General features: G+C 35.6%; 1 protein-coding gene across 1 annotated transcript; it reads right to left on the minus strand.

Annotated features, from left to right (window-relative positions):
- Nucleotides 1–367: 367 nt before the first annotated feature.
- LOC113063883 (twinfilin-1-like) lies at nucleotides 368–16,025 on the minus strand. The gene is given in 10 exon segments (XM_026234293.1): nucleotides 368–1,905; nucleotides 2,072–2,193; nucleotides 2,865–3,015; nucleotides 3,255–3,355; nucleotides 3,358–3,379; nucleotides 12,673–12,777; nucleotides 12,869–12,964; nucleotides 14,077–14,255; nucleotides 15,137–15,214; nucleotides 15,926–16,025. Coding segments are annotated over 10 exon segments (1,047 nt in total). The 5' UTR covers nucleotides 15,951–16,025; the 3' UTR covers nucleotides 368–1,737.
- Between the last annotated feature and the right edge of the window lie 1,675 nt (nucleotides 16,026–17,700).

Here is a 17,700-nt window from a genome sequence, read left to right on the forward strand (position 1 = left end):
GAACGGAATGCACTCTTTGTATTTTTATATCAAGAGTAGAAGAATATTCTATTTAAAACGAAGTTATAGACAAGTTAGAAAATAGATAATTTAAAAGTAATAAAAAATGGTCTGATTACATTACCTCAATTGTGTAATGTAATGGATTATGTGATTAACAAGTTTTGTCATCTAATTTGTCAGGTAATGGGCTACAATTGAAACAATCTCACAAACACATTTTTCTGGTTATAAAAGTCTTAAATTGTGAGTGAGTGTGTGTGTGTGTCTATCTAAAATCATATTTTTTTTTTGTTTTGTTAAAATAGTGAGAAATACAGAACCTGTACAATTTTCTTTCAAATCGTTTTATTTTTCTCTATCCTCCATCTTATACAATGCATAGAAAAAGACATTTAAGACTCAATGATTCCTTTCCAGACTTCATAATACCCTTACATAGGAGACATGTTAATAGTGGTTCGCCTGATGTGAATCAGTAGATGGATCGTCCCAGAGGTTCTGGAACTTACAGTCCCTTCCCTTATGAGTGCTTTCAAAAGCATCCCAAGTGAGATGCTGAGTGAACTTAACTCCAAGCACTTATACATTAGTGTGGTTGCAAATGGCATGAAATGGAGGCTGGCCATTAGATGACATGTAAAACATTCGTTCAGACAGACAGGATGACCCTAAACCTCTGAAACCATGGACACTCACTTCAAGATGTTACACAACGACATCATCTGGACAAACAGCTGTACAGGCTTAGAAAAATAGTATCTCTGCGGGTTTAGTCTTCACTAGAATAACGTGAAAAATATCGAAGATGCAGAGAGGCATCACTTTTTCAGATTTGTGTTATGATGGATTCTATTATCTTATTATCATATCCCTATAATTAAACAATCCTACATTTAAAAACAAAAAAAATTACAAGACCAATTTTCAAGAATTAAAACATTAAAAAAAAAAGGTATTGGAACCTTTTCAGCACAATATTCTTGGCAAATCCTTCATTGAAATCATCCCTACAAGCTTCAGTGGCTGTCAGAATACTGATCATTTATGTAGTCACTCCTTAAGAAAATCTTCAACCTAATCAATCAGAAAGTTAATTAATGCATATGGCCTCATAAAACAGATCTGAACTTCTGACCTTCCTGTGGACTGTTTAACTTTCCAGACTTCCAAACATAAATCATGCCTAATCTCCACAGCCATTTTCCTGGACAAATATTAAAGTTACTCCTAAGCTAAAATGGAAAGCTGGAAAGCTACCACTGAAAGTGCAATTTATACCTTGACTACATATCTGTTTATGGGAAACAATCTCTTTTTCTCAAAAACTATCTTCAAAAAGGTTTGAAAATCAATATCTATTTCTGGACAACAAGCACTAAATGGAGTGTCTATTTCAACATTATTGCACTCTATATCATAATCTTGGCTAATATGCAAGTAAACAGCATAATAGTGTTAAAACTATTACCAGGAACATCACAGATGGCATTCTTGAATGCGAGTGAAGTTTGGTAAAACATTCACGTCTACATCAATCTGTGTTCTTCGACATAGCGTATCATATTGCAAGCTACAAAATGTAATTTCACAGGCTTAGTGTATTACTTTGTGCATAGATCAGTCTATAGGGCTGTGGTCTACATGGGTCTGGGTAAAAAGGGGAATTCGCTTTGAGGACGGGATTCATTAGACTAAGTGGAATGTACCACTGTCAGATTCAGAACAGGAAGAGGTTTAATCATCATCGCCGCCGTCCCCTGGCGCCCGTGTAATTCTACGGCCCCCCCTCTTCCCGGTCGGCCCCTTGGGTTTGGCAAAAGCTTGCTTGTATGCATGCTGCTTAGGATGAACCTCTTCGTACAGGAAGTCACTGGTAAGTACATCACCATTGTCAATTTCCAGCTGAAAGGAAGAATCAAAGGTGATAACTCTAACATTAACATTGTTGTAAATGGTCTGATAACCTTAAAATGACACTTGCTTCCAGGAATTTAGCAGAATGGTGTATGCAGTATTTAATACCACAGTGAAAAGGGTTATATAGGCAAGCATATATAACATATAATACCTTTTTTGCAATTTCAATGCCCAAGTTCCTCTCCACTGTGTCTATGAGAGGGTTCTTGCAGCTTGAATACAGCATTCTCTCTTTGATGCCACATTTATAACCAGGCATTGAGTAGATGAACACTGAAAACACATACACACACACAAAAAACAGTTTGAAAATGCATTATACATATGCGTTTATCATAAGCACTTTTGAAACTATTGTCACACAGCCCACCAATATTACCTGCCATTAGATTTTAAACATTTAAATCTTAGAAAAATAAAAATGCATAACCGGTAATGGTAATTCAAAAAATATACTTTTATAAAATGTAAAATAAATGTATATTTCTCCTGAACAGTTAAATAGTCAACTAATTTTCAAAAAAAAAATGTGTTCTTATTTTTTAGGAATAAGCTGGAACATAAATCAGATAAATATGTTCTAACTAACAGACCAACTTACTTGTATAATCAATAACTATTAACAGACATTATCCAAAAAAAAGAAAGAAAGAAAGGCAAACATATATAACAAAAAGTAATAATAAAAAATACAGTTCAAAAGCCTTTTTGTAATAATTCCTAACATATTATTTAATAATTACATAATACATACACGTTATTTAGTATTCATAACACACACACACACACACACACACATATATATATATATATATATATATATATATATATATATATATATATATAGAGAGAGAGAGAGAGAGAGAGAGAGAGAGAGAGAGAGAGAGAGAGAGAGAGACACACACACGCACACATTTAATGAGCATAAGACACGTCACTCTTACCTGTGGACTCAAGGTAGTCTCCTTCATGCGAGTGTTTGTAGAGGAAAAAGTGATACCTAGCTGCATCATTTGGGATCCTTTTAGGCAAATCTTTCAGCTCCGTGGGAGCCGTGCTGGACAACTTGATGGATTCTTTAGGAAAATCTATTTCCTGTTAATAGGTTGGAGATAATTAGTGTATATGAATAATTACTCAGTTCTACAACATGTATTCCCAATCACATATTGGTGGTTTTGTGGGTAGGGGTCAACCAAACCTGTCTGCCTTCTAACTGTAAACATACAGTACCATTATGCATTTCAGGGGTTTTCTTTGAATGCAATATACAGGATGATAATGATGAAAAGGTCGGATGAGATGCTATTGTTCAGGGAAAAGGCCTGAAGTACCAGTTGAACGTAGTTAATCCTTCTCTCCCTGAACTGCTCCAGAGCCTGAATAGCTTCTCTCTGCATAGGGAACGCCACTCCCTGAAGAGTCTGCTGCTTGTGTCAACATGGATGTCTGTCTGCAACTGAAAACACACATATAAGCCTTTAACAATGTGTATGCACTGGCCTGTTAACACTAAAGCGGTCACAACGGTTGTTAGATTCTTCTGCAATTCATGTTTTAGATTATAAAGCCAGGTTGTTACACTGCATGTTGAGATTTGAGAATGTTTATTGTTAAACTATGATCCTTGATAAATTAGCATGCCACTAGTGTTGCCATATGTCATCCAAAAAGAAGCAAAATTAACTGTCACTCACATTTTTGAATATAGACTTTATAGTACACGATTCAAACTTACATTTTTATAATTCATGAATGAAAACATTTTGTAACATTATATTGATGTACGATTTACATGGTAATGCAATGTCTGATTTTTGAATGGGTTTTAAAGGAAACATTTTGAGATTTTAAGTATACGATATATAGTTTGTCAAGATTAGATTAGATTTAATTGTAATATAGTGAAGTAAATGTAGGCGTCCCGTATACGGGACAGGGTGAAAGTTAAAGGGTTAAAATAATCAACCTGACACACCAAACTAAGCTTAAAGCATTTTTCCTGCTTTATATAATTAATTGCAGCATAAAATGTCAAAATAACCAAGGATAAATTATAGGGATGTGTCAGTACAATTATATATGAATTGTTAAGCATTTATTGTTTTATTTATATTAATATCAATATAATCAAATAGAACATATACATATAGAAACACTGTGTTATTTAGGAAATTAATCCTTTTATTCAGTAAGGGTGCATACCAGAGATGGGGACTCGAGTTTGAGACTCGGACTCGAGTGCGACTTAAGTCGCACAAACAGTGACTTCAGACTCGACTTGAGACTCGTCCTCGAAAGACTTCAGACTCGACTCGGACTCGAGCTGCGGGACTCGTGAACAATGTTAATTTTTAGTAAACGGCAGATGAGCTCGCTGTTAGAGTTGTGACGTTCGCGAACGAACCGATTCTTTTGAACGGCTCATAAACATGAACGATGGGAGCCGTTCTTTCTGTCGCTCTTTTTTCCTATGCGTGTTTCAGAGCGCATTTTTCACACAGATGCACACAAATGGGCTCCTCCTCGATACAGAACAGTTATAGGGGGAGGGGGGCACCCAGCGCAGGCCAACCCTTTATAGCGTGATGATATTAGTTATTAGTTGTGCACGCATCCTTCACGTGAGTACTCCAGTGGAAAAAAACCTGCGTGCCTCTGTCATTGGGTAGGAGCGGAGCCATGACGTTTTGCACAGATATTCATTGCAGCCCACTTTGTTATTGTTCACTGACTTGAAGGGTCTGATGTCCTATTTGCAAAGTTTACAGTAGTAATAGTATGTAGACATTTCCATTTTATTTATTCTAATTTTATCTACTTTAAATATTCTTGGTTCTCTATCAAAATGTTCTTGTGTGATAACAATGTTCTTGTGTGGAAGTGTTTGTAGTAAAAGCTGTTTTGCACAGAAATTCATTGCAGCCGGCTTTGTTTTTGATGTTTATTTGTGAGTAGGTATTGTATGAATAACATAAGTCAGCGTAGCTTTGTTCATTCTTAAGCCAGACAAGAGGTGTGCAGCTATACAGCCAGGACAGACAGAAGGCCATTACTGAATCCATAAATGCAAAATACAGATATTAACTTAAAAGTAAAGCATTCTTGGTGTTTTTGTCATGTTGCAATAGCCTGTTTACACTGATTATATACCGAAATCAAAGTTGATATTGTATGCTAATAGATAGAGTTGTCATAATAACATATTACATGCTTTGAATTCCTTATATATAGCTATGCAGTGTTCTAAGCAGCTTGGATGGGTCGCTGTACGTGATGGAACATTTATTATAACCAGAGACTGTGGAAGATTTTTATTGGTCAATATGTAAATTAATCAGGCATAATCAATGTGAAGCCGCCTTCAGAAGCACTGTATAAAATAGAGAACCGACACAGACTCGACAGACTGTTCTGCAGAGCTTTCTCGGTTTTATTTTCTCTTGAAAATAAAATCTTTCTTATTGAAACAAAACCCTGAGATAGTGTGATTCCTCAGATCCATGGAAGAAGAAAATACACTACATTTGGCACCCCAGATGGGACTGGAAAGGAGCAGAGTGGACGACTGCTTTTGAGCTGACTGATGAGCAACACACACACACACAGTGGTGGCCACCATAGAATAAGGTAAGCATTTTTGCTTATATAATTAGTGTGTGTTGTTGACTGGTCAGTTCTGAGCGGTAAGGTCACTTAAAATCTGCTCTACCAAATTTAGAACTAATTAAATAAATAAAAATGGGGGGTTTTGTTTCCAGAAGAAAACTGCATACACATATTTGGTTTACTGAAAGGTCTTTGAGAAAAGGCCTGATTTTAATCTGGATAGTGTAGGCAGAAAGACATTGTATGCAATGGTCTGTGTTTATTGGATAGCTGTGCCGAGTAAGGACAGTGATAAACGGATAAGCAGATTAGTTAAGGAATCGCGAGGAAAAGTCCCATGGATACCGCTTTGAGAATGTATAAGTGAGATTCTCGAAGGACTGAATAGATGGGCCCTTAAGGACGCTCTAGGTAGAGCGAGCTCTAGGAAGAGCTGTGTTTTGTTGTGTGAATGTATCTGTGTCCGGACTGAATGAATGTGTGAACAAAGAAATTCCGTGTTGGGTGGGTAAAAGGTTGCGCACCATTCTTGGACAGTCACTTCAGGGTGGCTGGGTGGAGTTGGACGCAACTAGTATCCACTTGAGAGGGATGAATGTATTATGAGCCTTGATAATAAAAGGACAATTAATGACTGATTATCCCTTAAATAAAAGGAAAAAGTATGCAAGAATAAGCACTCTGGCTCAATAAAGAGTGCAGAAAGTGTGAATGAGGTTAGGAAAATAGCATCAATAAAGTTTGAACCAAGATCTATAATAGATTTTTGCATTTAGGATGTCTAGGGCAAAGGGGAGAAAATTTTCTGAGCCCAGTGTAGTGGGAGTGAGAACAAAGGAGGACGTTTCCACAGTAAAGTTGTATAACATGGGTGGAGCAAGAGGTGCTCTCCCCTCCTGGACCATCACTTGGGAGTGATCAGGTTACAGAGAGGGGTTGCTGGTGTTGAGAAAGGAATGCAGGAGCCCTAAAACAATAAAGTCAACTGTATGAAGGTTGTTTTAGAGAAAAATAAATGTTCCAAGAAATGGACTAATATAGAGATGGCAGATATGGTGGAATATAGAAATAATAATAAATTAATTAAAATAAGATATGCATTTATTATTTAATAACTTGTCTGAATAGATTAATTTAAAAGATGCACGTGCTTAAAACTTTATATCTAATATGTGAAGACATCTAAAATTTGTATTTTGTTATCCCTGGGACAGTATGAAAGTTAATCCATTACAGAGTTTCAGAGATTGGGCTTGTGTAAATGTAAAAATAAAAGAAATAACTTGTGCAATGTGGAATGAAAGCAAGATTGGGTGACCAAGTTAATAGACATTTTGATTTAAAAGCCATAGGCATTTTATAATAGGAAGGGAACTAGCTGCTTAAAGAATTAAATTTAATTATTTTATTTACAATAATAGGAATTATTTTATGTTGGTTAGGAAACATTAATTCATCAATACCAGATTATTCTAAATCATATATGCAAATATAGAAGAAAAATTATGATTGAAGTCTTTATTTTACCATATGCATGTCATGCTGTTATAAAAGGAAGGTTTATTTTATTTTACTGCTGTATACTTAGATAATAAAGGTAGCTGATTTCTGCATCTTGCAACGAAGAAAAAAAAATGCTTGCTATTTTCCTGCAATGAAGAACTTGCTTTACTAACAAAGAATAAGAGAACTGCTGTTATCAACCAGATGATTTTGTTTTTATTAAGGGACTACTGAAAGAGGTTGAAGAGTGAAAATTAGAAAAAAGCTGATTGCTCAGACACAGTTTGGTCAGAAGTTATATAGGTACATTTGATTAATGCAGTCTCTGAGTGTTAAACTTTCAGATGATTTCTGGAACAGTGCCTTGACAAAGGAAAGCAATGAACTGGAGAAGTGGCAAAGCAGCAAACACAGCTACAGAGAGAAGAAGAGGGAGGGGCTGATGGATGTTCCCCTCCCCTACTGAAAGAGGAGAACACACTTCAGCAAGGATAAAGACTGAAATTAAAGCAGGAAAAGGTGAATCTTTCACTTGAGACTTTTCCTGAGGGTGAAAAGAACATTATGAACTGCAGAAATCTGGCAGAAAGCAACCAGAAGCCAGACTGAGAAGAAGCAGAGAAACAACGGAGACCGTACACCACAACATCAGGTCTTTGAGTGCCATCACAGACTGACAACCTAGTACAACAGCCCAGGCTGATGATCTAACCAGAAGGACTTCCATTCCTTCAGTGCACAGGTCCTGCAGATTCAATGAACACATAGAGACTGCTTCAAATGTTAATTATTTTATTTCATTATCTTATTTACTATGTTTTAATCTTGATTATTCACTGGTCTCACAGCATTTCTTTAAATTCTGTGTTTTAACTAACTCTCTCAATCTGCTTTTCAATAGGTTCCAGTCCAGCCTCATGTCTTAAAGAAAAAATAATTTTGACAGACAGGAGTGAGTACTTGACTCACCAATCAGATAAACATGGAGCTGGATTTGGCATAGTAAGGCTGTTTCATTAAACAACTAGGGGAAAGTGCATAAATGAATACTTGACAACAATGCTGAGTGCTTTAAAAAAAAAAAAAAAAAAAAAAAAAAAATTGGTATCTTGATGAACAATAGAAAAATATATGGTTGAAAAAATTGAAATATTGGTCACTCGATTTTGTTTACAGGTAATTTTCTAAGGTAAAACTGAATAAAACATTATTTCCAAAATCATGTAATTACATATACTGTCATCACTGGGGATAACAAGAAGGAAATGTTGATGGCCATGGAACCTAGATTATGCAGAGATCTCCAATCCTCTTCTCAGAGCTGCTCATGAGCAATAACAAAAAAGTATTTGACTAAACTGTAAATTAGACACATGACATTTGAGAAATGATAATTGGCTCTCTCAAATGCCCAATGCCTAGGCCTAATATTCTAAACAAATTAATCTATTAGATTTTGAACAAAGGAAAGAAAGAAAAGAAAAGTTTTTGGCAAAAAAGGGGTGTAAAAGTGTGAAAAAGTATGTGTGAAAAGTGTGAAAAAGTATGAATGATGGTGTTGTATGGCATGAAAGAGAGTGTCTGACGAGACACTGAGGCAATTCAATCAATTTGCCCAAACAGCTGTATACAAATTTGAATGTGGGCCCACAGGGCAAACTTATGCCCAGTAAAATAATGACCATGGATGAATTTGGTTAAGTTTCCTGGTCAGTACCTAGGTCTTTGTTGTGGCAGAAAGAAAAACAGTTCCACACATGCGCAGCGTATAACATGGGAAGACAGAGCAGAGCAAAGCAAGCTTGCTCTGTCCACCCCACATTTAACTTTCTTTTCAGCATATCATGATGGAGCTGATTGTGTCAAAAGGATAAAATATTGTCTTTCTGACTGTTAAAATAAATAAAGTGGGTTGAGTGTTTTCCAGGTCAAAAGGCCTATGCTACGGAGCAAGATAGGCTTAGATAAATTATCCATTAATCTGGGGGAACTCAGTTTACAAAACAAAGAGATAACTAAATAAGCAAATTGTTGAGAATAAAATTTAAATTAATTTAAAAATAGTAAGGATGCCAATAACAGAGTAAAACCAAATTATTTATTATATTATAGAAAATGGGCATTCACCCTTTTCTTATTATAAGGACAGCACTGGAATTGTTAAAGCTCAAAAAGGGGCCAAGACAGCCCTCAACCCACATTACATTTCCACAGGTCACACCAAGAAGGACGACTAGCAGATGAACAAATAAGCATGCTTGATAACACTAACAAAAAATTCTTAAGGTTTCCATTTACAGGTGACAGCAGTTCCAGTAAAGCCAAGGAATGCTTCGCTCCATCAAAGAGAACCAGTGAGGGTGCAGTTATGATCTCAAGAGAGCCTTGCATTAATCAGCAAAACGGTTACAGAGTGACACCTGAGTTCACATCTCTAACCTTAAAAGACGTCAACCAGATTCAACATCTCCACACAGCATGAAGTGAGGGATGAAGGGCGTGCTAGTAACGAACCCACCCTTGCCAACGAGGGAAAGACCATTGCAACGACTCGCAAAGAGTCTCCCTGGTGAAGATGGAATGAGAGAGTGATGGGACTGCTACTGAGATCAAAATACGTGGCAGCAGATATGAGCCAACAAATAGAATGAAAGGAGCAAAATAGAAAAGCTCGAGATTATTTGAAAACTGAAGAAGGAAAAGTATGTGTTATGTTTGGGGGACAATGCTGTATTTATATACCAAATAATACTGCTCAAAAAGGGAGCATTTAATGAAGAATTGATCAAATTGAAAAGGCTAAGAATGGTCGAAAAAGAAAATGTTGGAAAGATAATAAAATAGGACCATAGTTTATAACTAAATTGGGAAAGCATTATTGACAGGAGATTTACTATTTTACTGTATACTTCCTATATTGAGGGCACCAGTTAAAGCCACAGCTAAGCAAATTAAATTTAAAAATGTCAAGATAATGGGAAATTGATTTTTGAGGGTAACAAAAAAGGCTCTCTGTGATACATAAGGTATCTGAGCTGAAGATCAACTCTTATAATCTTGTGATATTCAATGTGTGATGTGATGTATGTATTTTTATGCCTTTTATACATAACTATGAGAACCAGGCAAATGCTGAACCAGTTGCAAATTCATGCTTTTAACAATGTTTTCTATTAAAAGAGGGGTTAGGGAGACTGGATCTTTTACTCACTCCTTGTCAAATTAGGAGAGAGATGTTTGGTCCAGTAATCCCTCAGAGTGGAATTTCATAATCTAGTCACTGGTGATAATACAATGTGACTTATTTAGTCATTAGGTAGAGTAACTAATATGACTGCATTATGGAGTAGCACTCTGGATAAAAATGATCAAATGTGAGACTTACTAAGTCTCAAAGGGGAGAATGTGGAAGATTTTTATTGGTCAATATGTAAATTAATCAGGCATAATCAATGTGAAGCCGCCTTCAGAAGCACTGTATAAAATAGAGAACCGACACAGACTCGACAGACTGTTCTGCAGAGCTTTCTCGGTTTTATTTTCTCTTGAAAATAAAATCTTTCTTATTGAAACAAAACCCTGAGATAGTGTGATTCCTCAGATCCATGGAAGAAGAAAATACACTACAAGACTTAATATAATAAAGAGACTTGAGACTTGACTTGGACTCTAGCTCAGAGACTTGAGACTTGACTTGGACTCTAGCTCAGAGACTTGAGACTTGACTTGGACTCTAGCTCAGAGACTTGTGAGCATCTCTGGTGCATACTAGACTTACAATGTTGATATTATTTAAAAAAAATTGTGCATGATTATATATCATGATAGTTGTGCATGAGTCCCTTGTTTGTTCTGAACAGTTAAACTGAGCAGCGTTCTTCAGAAAAATCTTTAAGGTCCTGCAGATTCTTCAGTTTTCCAGTATCTTTGCATATTTGAACCCTTTCCAGCAGTGACTTTATGATTTTGAGATACACCTTATCACACTGAGGACATTTGAGGGACCCAAACACAACTATTTAAAAAGATTCAAACATTCACATTCACAGAAGGAAACAAGATGCATTAAGAGCTGGGGGGTGAAAACTTTTGAACACGATGAAGATGGCCAAATTTGTCTTATTTTGTTGAAATATATTTTTTTTCTATTTAGTTCTGCCCTTCGTAAGCAACAGAAGATACTTGTATGTTTCCCGGGACACAAATTAAGTACAATTTGCCTTGATCTTCAAATTCCAAAAGTTTTCACCCCCCAGCTCTTAATGCATCTAGTTTCCTTCTGGAGCATCAGTGAATGTTTGAATCTTTTTAAATAGTTGTGTTTGAAACCCTCAAATGTCCTCAGTCTGAAAAGATGCATCTCAAAATCATAAATTCACTGCTGGAAAGGGTTAAAATATGCAAAGATGCTGGAAAACTGAAGAATCTGCAGGACAGGATTTTTCTGAAGAACGCTGCTCAGTTTAACTGTTCAGAACAAACAAGGGACTCATGCACAACCATCACAAAACAGAAAGACAGCCGAGGATCATCAGGTAACAGAACACAGTATTAAGAACCAAGGGTTCCCAAACTTTTGAGTGGGGTTATTTTAATAATTTCAGCATTTTTTTTTGTCTTGTGGACTAAATGTTAATATCTTTTATGTACAATATCTTACTCAGGACAGTACTAAATAAAAAATAACATGCATTTAGTATGATCTCTCTTATTTTTTGAAAATTACTCTGATTTTCACAGATTCTGCAAAGGGTGCCCAAACTTTCGAGCCCCACTGTATATATAATTTAGCTTTACAAATGCAGGAATAAATTAAATTTTAATATATACTAAAATAGAAAACAATTCTTTTAAACTGACATTCTGTGCTGCACCCACTGAATGAACCCCCAGCTTTGACTCTCATCCAGGATTGGGAACAGCATTTCATCCACCCATCTACTCAATAAAATCCCTCCTTCAACAAATTAATAAAAATAAAACAGCACAAAGCTGCTTTCCTCTCCTCTCAAACATGTAGATTAGTGTAGCATTATCTTCCTCCCACAGCTGCTGTTGCTCTGGGTGGGGGTGGGGGGATCAGAGAGCCTTTTGATTGGTTCATTTATGCTGCCTGTCATTTTGAAACAGCCAACGAAGCGTTTAAGAGTCAGATCGTATCCTTTTATGGTATGAGGGGAGGTTTGTATGCGTTGCCAGCAGCATCCTTTGCAATTGGTTCCAGGAGCTGGTTTAAATGAGAGAGTGCATGGGACTGAGCTTCTCTATTTTCAGTCAGCGTATGTTTGATTCTAAATATTACATTACATTTATGTTTTTGCAAAGACTTTTCCATACACATGGTGATTTCGGACATCCTTTATAGTATTTCTACTACTACTGCTCAGCAAACAACATTGTGTGCTTTAGTTCACAATGCAAACATGGCTTTTATAGAGCAAAGACGCATCGTTTTGTTACGAGATAATGTTGTGCGTAATGTAAAGAAACTTCTTTTTGTTCAGCTCGTGAAGTTACTAAAATACAAAAGGCCTGATTGGACTGTTGGGCTAATGTGTTTTTGCCCTGTTTTAATAAAGCCTCAGCAGAGCCTGACTAAGGTGTACACCCATGCTGTGTTTATGTTGATGTCAGCATTACCTCATTGAGTTTGATTTGCCTCAGTTCCTCCTCTGCTGCAGTCAAAGGCAGAGGCGCCGCCTGGGAGCTAAGGTACTTTTTATAGCCATTTAGAGAGACATCGTCCTGAGCAGAAAGAGATGCATTAGTGGGGAAACCTATGGCTGCCATCCATGCAAGGTTTGATTTAAAGAATGGCAGATGATACATGTCATACCTTAACTGTGCCAAAAATCTCCTCTTTAATGTGGCCACCACCAAACTCTTTCTTCAGCGTGGCCCTCGTAGCAGCATACAGCATCTTTTGTCGAACCTGAAAGGAAAAGTTGGAGTCTGGATTCAGTTTTCTTTTTAGGAACAAGAACATGCATCAGATTAATCTGTTTTAGGCCAACATATTTCTATAATCATATAATCATAAACATAGAACAAACAATATATATATATATATATATATATAAAAGATGAGTTTATTTCTTGATTAGATAATTGGAACAGATTTGGCATTACATTATTTGCTCACAAATGGATTCTCTGCAGTGAATGGGTGCCGTCAGACTGAGAGTCAAAACTGCTGATAAAAACATCACAATAATCCACAAGTAATGCATATGACTCAAAATGCTTAATGATGGATTGGTTTGTGTTTTTCACTTCACAAGACATTAATTAATGGACTGGAGTCGTGTGGATTATTGTGATGTAATGTGCAAGTGACGTAATGATAAATTCCATTCTAAAGAAGAAACGGAGTCGTATACATCCTGTATGGTTTTAGGCTGGATACAATTGTCACCTAATGTTAATTTTTTGGGTGAACTATTCCTTTTAATACTTGAATCCAACCAGGAGAAATTTCTAGATTTCAATTTTAAAGATGCTTTGTTATAGGAAAGCTCTTGGTTTGAGCAACTTGAGTAGGCTTTAGATTTGGGTGCGATTGGGACTCTAGCCATTTTAGTCTCCCTCTAGTTGTTGAACATTAAGGGAGAAAATTAGAATTGTAAATTGGCAGCACAACTGTACGTTTTCTGTATCAGGTCAACCATGCTTTTCATTAAAAAAAAAAAAACGTGAAAGTAGATTAATGTCTAACTCTTTTGCTTAAATGAACAAGGTTTCCATTATATGAGCTTACCTGATAATTATCTTTTGGTAAAAGATCACATTACAAGGTTTGTTATAACAATGGTACAACATCCTCGAAGATCATATCCACATAGCAGTACAAAAACCTCTTATTATAACCTGTCTTCATATGGACAGGCTTAACTGGCAACCAGATATTTTTAAAGAGCTTTAAACCAGGGATATTATATGTATATGGAGTGGATGGATTAAAAAGCACTGAGCAATGTCAACTCATGATGTCCTTTGGCCTCGTACAAGCTGAAAGAAGATGTGACAGCATGCAAACCAACTCACTGGAGAGTGATCCGGAGACCAGGCCAGAAAGATCCACTCATAACCCTGGTTGTTGGTGGTATCCAGCCTGTAGAGAAGGTACGAGGGCATGTCATCCTCCACCAGAGGGAGAACACAGCTGTCCCATTCCTGGTCCCATTTCTTTGCAGCCCGTTTACTTCCACCCAGAACTAACTTCTCTACATGAACACAACAGAAGAAAGGAAAGTGTGATAAGATTCTTGCGTCATACATTGACAGTCTCTTTCTGTATTTGACTAAATACAGTAAAACAAAAAATTACAGAGTATTATTTAGCAGTTCAGAAAATGTGAGATACTGTTACTTTTGACAAATATTTTGAATTCATTTTTTACTTTTAGTTGAATTTTTTTAAGTTTTAGTAATTATATATATATATATATATAAATATATATATATATATATATATATATATATATATATATATATATATATATATTTTTTTTTTATATATATATATATTTTGGTTGAACTATTCATTTAGTAGTGCTACTACTACTACTAAATGAATAGTTCAACCAAAATATAAAAAAAAATTTTGATCACATTAATGTATTCGTAACATTTTATTTTATTTCTAGTTTATTTTAGTTCTAATATTTGTAAAGATGTTAGTGCTTTTAGTTTGATGCGAGATAAACAAGAAAGCAACAACTTTAATACAGTGAAACTTTAAGTACCTTTAAGTACATTTTTTTTAAAGATAAATTTGTTCTAATGTTTAAGTTATCTTAATATAAGTGTTACAAAACACAATATATATATTTTTTATCGCTATTGTCGACATGTTTTATCTAATATTCTGGTAAAATAATAAACAAATTAAGCAATTCTGTTTGAAGGGAAACCGATGTTTTGCAAATAAAAGTAAATATCATAAGGTTCTAAATTTAAAGCCCATCCTCATTTTAAAATCAGAGAAAACCACGGATAATTGTGCTGGGTTTTTTTTTTTTTTTTTTTTTTTTTTTTTATATGACTTAAAGTAAGTGCTGTTTAACAAATGTTTGTACTCTCATGTGTACAACAGTCATCTCACCATTTTCTATCACTACTTTGATGAGCCGATATTCTCCATTCCGGGCCTTCGCAAAGATTTCTTTCACTTCCCCGGTAGCTGAGAAGAGAAAGCACAGGACACAATGAGACCATTTATTCTGATGCGAAACAAAGCTGACCATCTCTGGACAACGGAATTGAAATTTGGCTTATGAACCAAATTGAGGAATCTAAAGTGGCATTGTGAGGGACAGTTTGGAGACTGCAGTCCATTCTTTTATTGAGTATGGAGTATGTTCTTTTATTAAAATTATTTGCATAGGACCATGCAAGGTGTTCTTCAATTAAACTTTCAGCATGACTGCATTGATTCATACACTTCTTGTCACTGTAACACAACGTCACTGCAGTAAAAGCTCAATGTAAACAGATGTCTGTTGCATAATGCCTAGCAACACCTTTGAATAAAGGAGACACGGTTATTACAGCTGGACCTTTGAGACCTGCTGCCTTCTTTCCCAATCCTCAACTCAGTCTGAAAACATACTGATAGTGAAAGACCAATCCGAGTTTATTTGCATGATCATATTAATGCAACAAAAGGCAGAGTACACTTGACACAGATTCCCTGTCTGGCTCTGGTTTGTTTACTGGAAGCTCGCGATAAAACTCTAACGTTACAAGGTAACGTTAATTCAGTATCAGCGACGACAACAACAGGTTCTTCTGTTTACAAACAAGCGCCAAATAAAGGAACATGTACAAAAGCAACGCTATAAACTAAGTCCGGGTTATTTGAATCGACAATAAAAGACCGTAAGGATTTTACCTTGGATGCCGGTTTGATGAGACATTCTGGCTCTCGTGTCGGCCGGCTGGTAGATGGTAGCAGTGAAAGAACACGGAAGTCGGAGAATGAACTACAGTCATTTGAGATGCCTGTCATGTGACGACATTACGTGGCCCCGCCCACTGCGGCGTGGTGTGCGCGTTCATGTGTATTTTTGAGACAAAAACTGCAAATATACTAAATGAAGATGATTACAGTAGCTAACTCAGTTTGAAAATTGAGGACGTCCTGAAAAAAAGTAAAGAGACTAATGTAATATTTACTTTATTCATTTTGTGGTATTTTTACAGCGAGGGATTGAGGGTAAATAATACCTAGAAAAGTAAAGTCAAGAGTTTTTTAATCAATCAGATTTTTTATGCAATATAATGGTCACATTTATATCAAATAGTGAAATAACCTGGATTGAAAATAACCACAACCGCAGGGGTTGGATCTGGGGACCCTCAAGGGGCCTGCATGAAGTAATCATAGAGAAAAACTGTGTAATTTTTTTATTTAATTTAAATAATAATAATAATAATAATAATAATAATAATAAAAATAACAAAATAAGATACAAAAAAATAAATAAAAATGTATTAATATAAATAAATAAAAAATAGATAAAAATAAATACAATTTTGATTAAAATAAGTAAATAAATGAGTTAATAAATAATACATTTTACAGCACAATACAACGAGTTAAATAAAAAAAACAATAGATTAATATAATAAAAAATGAGGAAAATAAAAAATAGTAAAAAATTAATAAAAGTAATCGAAGTAAATAAATTAAAAAAAGTAATTAAACAAGTCAATAAATAAATATTTTTATAGTACAACACTATAATTATTAGGAAAACAATATAATAATGTAGCTTTATCAAATTTAGATAATTTCCAAATACTATTTAGACATAAATAGGGTCTTTATACATCCACATGCAATGCTAAATTTCAGCATTGCATGTGAATGACCATAACTGGAGGTCCGTGGCATCTGAATGATTGAAAACCCTTGCACGTTGCAGTTTATGCTGCAAGAAGCAGGGCACTTGGCATTTGGCTGTGTGCACTTGGGACAGATCTTGGAAGCGGTGGAATTTCTCAAACGCAGGGTGGAGTTGCGAACATCCCACAGACATACTATATAAATACACTGCCAGAGTGTTGATTTAGTTGCTGCGTCTGTGTTAAATGAACCACAGACTCAGCAAAGAGGAGTGGCACTAGAGCAATGGCAAGGCAATTCACGATAAAAGCAGACTAAACCTTCCTTGTGAATTAGAGGTTACTGGGCCACACACCCCACTGCCAAAGGCTTTAATCAAGATCCTCTGCAACAGTTCTGTGTGTAATAGCATATTCTATTTAAAGATGACATTTCTATTGTTACTTAAACTTGGCTGCTGGTTAATTAAAAAAAAAAAAAAAAAACTTATTTTGGATTGCAAATCTATTTCAGTGATTCATTAGCACTATAGCTAAGAATAACAAAGTGCAGTAATCGGATTACCTGATTCATGCAACAGTTACTGTGATCCGAGAAGCTCCTGTTTATCTGGCTTTGTGAAGCAAAGGACAGCAGCTCACAGCTGTGAAATGCAGAGTACCTGGATTTTCATGACTACTCACATTCAACACGTCCTTGGGGATTATTTACAATCATAGCAAACTGGGACACTATCCAATATGACTAATAAAGTTAGAAGCTCAAGCATTCAAATGCAGATGAATAACAAGCTATTTCTGGAATATGCAGTATACAGC

This window comes from Carassius auratus, chromosome 4 (genome assembly GCF_003368295.1).
Source record: "Carassius auratus strain Wakin chromosome 4, ASM336829v1, whole genome shotgun sequence".
NCBI classification, from domain to species: domain Eukaryota; kingdom Metazoa; phylum Chordata; class Actinopteri; order Cypriniformes; family Cyprinidae; genus Carassius; species Carassius auratus.